The sequence below is a fragment of the Oreochromis aureus genome, linkage group 6 (assembly GCF_013358895.1).
Source record: "Oreochromis aureus strain Israel breed Guangdong linkage group 6, ZZ_aureus, whole genome shotgun sequence".
Lineage (NCBI taxonomy): Eukaryota > Metazoa > Chordata > Actinopteri > Cichliformes > Cichlidae > Oreochromis > Oreochromis aureus.
Genome location: NC_052947.1, coordinates 38,713,370 through 38,720,399, shown reverse-complemented (window position 1 = coordinate 38,720,399; position 7,030 = coordinate 38,713,370). Strand labels below are relative to the sequence as shown.

Here is a 7,030-nt window from a genome sequence, read left to right as displayed (position 1 = left end):
AAATATTCCTACTACTGAACACACCTTCCTTCATGACAATGAAGGTGGATCTTTGGAAAACCACTGAAGACAGTCGGCTCCAGGTTTGACTCTGTTTAGTCTGTGATGTAGTAAAATTATTCCAGAGCAAAATCAACCGCAAAGTATTCAATTCTAAATGAACAGATTACAATTACAGTAAAAGACCTAAAAATATATATCTGTGTTTAATTTTAGTTTACCATTAGCTTATTTATAATTACATAAAACTGGAAGTGCTTTCCAAAGTTGGAAATCATATGGTAAATTAGCTATAAAGGTGAATTAAGTTCACAAATAAATAAAATGCAATAAAAGTAATAGTAAGGTAAAACTGAACCATGGGAGCGTTTAATATTTAGAGAAAAAAAACTGGCAAATATCATATTTAAGAATATAATTATCCTAAATTAAAATAAGTTAACAAGAATTAAAACCTTCTGCAAAACCTTGTTTCTTCTTCAGTTAACGAACCACATCAGCCTCATCACAGGACAGACCCCACCCGTAAACAAAGACTAAATGATTCCAGAGGCATCCGAGCGATGTCTGGAAGGACTTGACACAAAAACTTCTGAGCGGGCCCAGCTCACTCTCGTGTCTGTTCTGAGCCAACATCAGGAGGATTTCCTCAGTAATAAATCTTGATTTGATGAGGTCACCCACTGTAGTGAGGTCGGTCCAGACTTGCAAAGTGAAGGATTTGTCTTCATTTTCAGGGTTAAATTATTATGACTATAATGAGTTAAAGTTATAGACAACACAGTAACGATAAAACATATTATAAGGAACAAAAAAAAGATGCAGCGGTAAAATAACCACAGGCCTCAAACCTACTTATATGCAGTAACCTACCACATGCTTTTACTGCAGCAGTTCTCTGGTTAGTTGAAATGGGAACGGTCAGATTTCGTGGTGCTTTTCTATGATCTAACTAAAGAAATGCCAACTTCTATGAGTATGTGCCTTTAAGAAAACCTGTTTTATATTGTTGGAACATTTTTCAGTTTGGAGCTAAACCTGTAACTGGAAACATTCAGTCTTTTTAATCTATAAACAAGCACTTCACTAGAAATGACATTAAAACAGAATGAAACTTTACAGGCAGGCTCTAATTATTTTATTAATCATCATCCCACTAAAGACACAGCTGTTATTGTTACCATCACCAGAAAACATGGTATTTTTAGACTTCTATCTATCTGCACAATTAAATTATGCAGTACTGGGTCTAAATTCATTTACAAATAATTAATGAAACTTTGAATAAACAGACTACAAAAAAAGAAAAAGAAGGGTGGGGTGTAAATGATTATTAAAAATTCATCCTTATTTAATGTTATCCTGAATTATTTATTTGAAAATTCATTTTTCCTAAATAGAGTATGAAACTGAATTTTTATTAATTATTTAAAAACATTTTCTAATTTATGCCCAAGTTGACTGATCTTTTTGTACTTCCCTTTTTAATTTGAAAGGTTTATTCATGGGTTTATAATGCTTTTAACTGCTCAGTAGAATAAAATTATTTGGGATTTACTGCATTTATTTATAAATACATCAAATTAAGTAATGTTTGCTTTAATTGTAGAATTCGTCTTTATAAAAATATACACTCTTTGGTCCTAAGAGATCATGCAAACACACTCAATCACACACGAATAACCAAACCTAGTAAAGTAGGACAGGACGATTAAGTACATCCAGTGTTATTCAGCAACTGTAGCATTCGGGTGATTTTGAATTCTCTGATTCAGCTGCTGAATTTGCAAAAAGCAGCTAACAGGATGTTGTGGGTAACGAGAGGTTAGCTGGGAGCCAAAATTCAAAAATCCATCAGGGACTTAGAGGATCTTGAGTGCCCATGGAGTTTTCAAAGGTGGCACCCCCACCTCCCATCACCCCCAACCAGTCACAGCAGATGGCTGCCCCTCCCCAAACCAGAGGTTTCTTCCTGTTAATAGGGAGTTTTTCTTTGCCACCGTCGCCAAAGGTCTTGCTCATAGGGGGGTCATCTGATTGTTGGTGTTTTCTGTGTATTTTTGTTACAATTTTTTGTAACAATAAAAAGCATATTGAGGCAACTGTTGTTGTGATTTGGCACTATATAAATAAAGTTGTATTGAAATGAGAAAAAATTGATGGCATCTCATCAGGGCGAAAGACCAACAGTTCACAGACTAAACGTCCATCTCAGTGTGACGGATGTGATGAGCAACAGGTGTTTGGCCCATAATGACAAAATAAAACGAACACCATGTTGTGTTCAGTAAGACTTTAAATGAGTGACTAAACTCGTCAGGTAAATGTTTAATGAGGTCAAAAATAACACGTGCCAATCGTCCCATTTCCTCAGTTATATAATTATATAGAATTTGTATATAATTATGTAGGTCTATACAATCTACGATATACTTGGTCCTCTTTTTGAAACCAGAGGTGTCGCCTCCTGCTGGCCGGTAGAATGTATGCAGGTTTTTAGTTTTTGGTGCAACTCTATAGAAATGCAATTTTAAATCATCCCATTCAATCTGTTTTTGGTTTTTTGGAAGTAAAATTTACACAAACTTTGAAACAAGATCATGTGTTGCATATGGAGATGCACTCAGTTGAGACAAAAGTTGTTTAAATTAATGAAATCTCAGAAACTCTAAGAAAACTAACAAAGCCTACATTAACATGAAACCTTCATTTAAAGCTTCCCCTCCCCTAACCCGGTTTTATTTGGGTTTCAGTTTGAACCACTAGATCTCGTCGGCTTTGAGTAGTATAGATCGTTTTCTTACATATTTCTTTGAAACAGCTGAACCGATACAGCTTCAGGATATGAGACAAAGCATGTGTGGTGCATTGAGGCTTCCACGTGATGTCTAGAGAAGCAAAGGCGCCAGGATTTCCCAACAAACCTAAAACAAAATATAATTCTAATAAACTAAGCAGTGGAGTTTTAAGATCTCTCTTTAATTCAGAAAAGCAAATCAGATGTTCATTTTTCTCATAGTTTTCTTTGACTTTCCAAGATAAATAGAAATCCACACAAAAGTAGAAATTAAAATAAGACAACAGACGCTTGTTTGTGAACAATTATAATTTAGAAATTCATCCATAAAGGATATTCTCCTGTTTGCAGTGTTTTTCACTTGAAACAGCTCAGCAACATCTGGAGGATTCTTTGAATACACATTGAAGAAACAGACAAAACCCGGTGTTGTATTTGGTTTATTTCACTGATTTCATCTCCTGCTTTATGAACCACAGTCAGCAAAGCAGTCTGAAGTCACAGACACAAACCTGATTGTTTCACTTTTCCTTTCCTACTAAAGACTTTTTGTCCAGCTCTAAAATCTTAAAACTCAAAGCAGGAAACTCAGAGATGAATGTGAGCGTGAGCTGAGGGCGTGGACCATCTCAGTGACCGTGTGAGGGTGGAGACCGACGTGGTGACCGGACTGCATGTTGTGTGGTATGTTTGGTGTTCCCAGTTCACTTTCAGTCTACAAATCCACTCCGTCTGTGGGGGAAAGCAAAAGCTCGGGAGGCGCGATGCAGATGGGAGGTGTGGCAGGAAAAGAGAGGGGGGAGCAGCCTTTGAATGCCACCCCTCGAGGCCAAGGCCAACAAAGAAGAATTAAAAACATAGAAAAATACAAGAAAAGGAAGAAAAGAATGATTAAAAAGGCAAAGCTGCCTCAGAGGAGAGGCACGACGATGGTGATAATGCACAAAAAAAAAGCTTTAGGAAAGAGCACCACATTGACGTCAGTTTTCATGATCTCTTGCTTGTGACTGACCTCACCTGCCTTTCATGCTGCAGGGGGAGGAGGGGGCTGACGGGGGCTCATGAAATACCTGAGCGAAATCTAGGGGGCTGGCTAAAACCTGATGCAGTGAGCAACAACAGGTGAGTCGGCGCTCTCTAAGCATGCGGCGCACTTTCGCTCCGTTACACATAATCAATCCAAAGAAGTCTGCAATAAAAGCAAAATAAAAGCTGAAATGAAACCCCGCAGCAGGGGTTCATCAAAAAGAAACAAAAAGGATCTGAAAGAAGACAAAGCTGCGCCTGATTGGTCTAAATTAACAAGAAGCTTTACTTCTATTTGTATTTTCCAGAAGCCATAAAAATGAAAGCAGTTTTTTGAGGGCTTGTTTCACCCTCAGGTAAACCAATAAAACCGCCATCTTTCCTGTCACTGTGACAGCAGGTGGGTTACGCACAGCCATACGATGAAGTCTAAAGGAAACTCGCTGTCGTGAATGGAAATGTGTGCGTTTGTATTGCTGTACTGTGGCGGCTTAACACCCCCTCCAAATGGAAGTGCGTTTTTCTGTGGGAAACAGGAAGAGCTTGAGGCTGGATCGATCATGAGCAGTCTTATTGCTTTGCAGAGGCAGGTAGGTAGCTGCCGCGGTCTCCAGGTAGGACCAGGTACTTGGCTAGCTCTCCTCTCACTGTGCTAGATACAAGGGCATGCGTCATCCTAGTAACAAAGCAGGTTTGGCTAAAACGAACAAAACAAAAAGCACACCCCTCTGAGCCACAGCGAAGGGGACTGCATGGAAATAATGATTTTGTTTGGCACGCTGGGGCGAAAGAAGCGAGGAGGAGAACTGCAGAATGGGAGCAGGTGTCTTTTTGGGCAAGTCCAAGGCTATGAGAGCCCGCTGTGGGCAGGGCACATCTGTGCTATAATTCCTTCTAACACTCATAAAAACAAACTCATCACGTCTGCCGGCTTGACGTTTTCAGGGAACAGTAATCACAATCCACCTTTCCGGGGTCCGTCCTTCCAAACGTCTTGGCGGCAGGTGCTGTGAAGTCACGAAACTCTGCATCCTCGGCCAGTTTACGCACACGCACCGGGGTTCGGTGGCGTGGCGAGTTCATGTTTCCTGCACCGGTTAATGTGTTTTAACAGTGTGTGTGTGCTGTCCTCTCTCGCCACATCAGGATTGGGTCAGAGTTTGTTCAGGTAGTGATGCTCGCTGTGTGGCGAGGAGAGGCCCCCGGTGATCGACAGGTACCACTTTTTTCTTTTTTAAAATAGAACCTCTCTTCTTCTGTATATGCTATTTAAATATACACACTCAGCACAGCCAAGTCTACAATCATTAGCTTCATAATAAGAATATGAATAAACAATGATAATATAATATATATATCGAGAGTCGTCTGTAGCATGAGTTTTCGTCAGCAGCCATCACTAGAACATTCAGGGTGGTAATTGCATATGTACACGAAAAACAAAAAAGAACGTCATTTACATCCCGGTGCTTGAGGCTCAGGGTCACAATTCATGTGTGTTGATGGGGAGGAGAGGTGATGGATGCTGGTGTGTTATCTGAGCCTCTTCTCTGCCGAGTAGATGGACATGTAGTAGTCGTTGCTGCCTACCGCCAAGTGAGGCTGCAGTGAGACGGAGAGAAAAGACAGGGGAGGTTACTTACTTAAAGACTGTGTGTGAGAACAGACAGGAACATCTAAGTTGTGTTGAGAGCACCCCATTTATACTGCACTTTCCTTTAATCTAATCAGGGTAATCTAATAACACTCAAAAACCCGCTAACAGCACAGAAGGCTTCCTTCTGTGCAGACAAGCTGATGAGGATTTCTCCACGAAATTCCAGGAAAAATTAAGAGTTTCATATCAAACTTTAAACATACGGTTAGAAAAATACTTGCGTGCGAAGTGGTACATCTAGAAATGACTACCCGATGCAACAGCAGTGTGATGGCATACTTCGATTATTTTACTGATAAACAGCCAGATGTTTGTGGTTTTGGTCTGATATACTACACATGTAACCACTTTTGAGAAGTGGAAAGAAAAAAAATGATCTGCTAGCTAACTTGTTGCACAAACAGTCAAACCTGCAGTTCCAGAGATGGCCACAAGAGGCCGTCTCTACCACCAACCTTCCCGAGCTACAGCCATGCCCCAAGTAACACGTCAGCAGTTGTTACAAAGACAGTTTTAGTCTCTAATTCGTCGCTGCATGACATCTGGTAAATTTTTATACAACTCAGTGAAGTGGTCGCTTTCACAGCTGAGCGTGTCCCAGACATTTGTACTTGTTCTTAGAACGACCAAAAATAAACTCTTGACTTTCTAAATGAAGTAATACCTGAAGTGAAAGTGACCGAACTCATTAATTATACATGTTGCTTGGTAACAACTTCGTAACTTTTTAACTTACATTTTTACTTGGTAACTTCTTTGGTAACCAACCCAGATAGTCAGTGTTGTCCAGTTTCGGACATTAGCATTCATTCGTCGTCATGTTTCTGACTAACTGCGAGCCCAGTATTCACCTCCCGTTGTTCTGATCAACCGCCGCTCCAGAGAAGAATACCTGACTCTGTGTACACCAGCTAACTCTGCCTGAGTGCTCTGATGTGGAGCTGGTGGTGGAGGTTTGTCACTAAAGCAGGTAACAACTGTGACTGGAGGCAAATTTAATGAGCTCTGAGTAAGAAAACCAAAGAAATGAGCTAAACAAGTGATATTTCTCTTTGGGTTCAATCTGACAAGGAACATCTTTCACAATTTGCATAATTGTTTGATATAAAATTGATGAGTGCAGTTTTAAAAAGAAGACTGAATTGCAGATTAAATGCTGTGGCTAAGTACCTCTAAAGGAAAGCTCACTCGAACATTTCCACTTTAGGATGCATTGTTTTTTAAATTTCACTAAATTCTGAAGGGAAAATATTAGATTTTTTTAACAACACTTATCTGTCAGGTACAGGTGTTAGCTTAACACAACAACAAAGAAGCAGCAGAATACACAGTCTAGCTCTAGTTTTACCCAGTGAGGATGGAAGGCTAAACAGCTGATGGCACCAATCCTTTGTCCCATGAAACCGTCATAGTACTTAATGTTGCTGATCACGTCGCCGTTTGCATTGTAGACCGCTATGAACTGGTTCATCGATCCACTGCAAAGTCGACAGCGAAACACAGAAGAGTCACACACGTGCATTCAGGTATTTACTTGAGGAAAAAGCATC

General features: G+C 39.9%; 1 protein-coding gene across 6 annotated transcripts in view; it reads right to left on the bottom strand.

The window, feature by feature from the left end:
- Window positions 1–2,958: 2,958 nt before the first annotated feature.
- Window positions 2,959–7,030, bottom strand: part of rptor (regulatory associated protein of MTOR, complex 1) — a 198,722-nt gene continuing 194,650 nt past the window's right edge. For all 6 annotated transcript variants that reach the window (XM_039613380.1, XM_031754181.2, XM_031754182.2 and 3 more), the window contains 2 exons: window positions 6,829–6,958; window positions 2,959–5,425 (listed from right to left, as the gene is read on the bottom strand). In XM_039613380.1, the coding sequence (XP_039469314.1) occupies window positions 5,357–5,425; window positions 6,829–6,958 (199 nt within the window). In that variant the 3' untranslated portion in view covers window positions 2,959–5,356. The remainder of the gene's footprint in view (window positions 5,426–6,828; window positions 6,959–7,030) is intronic.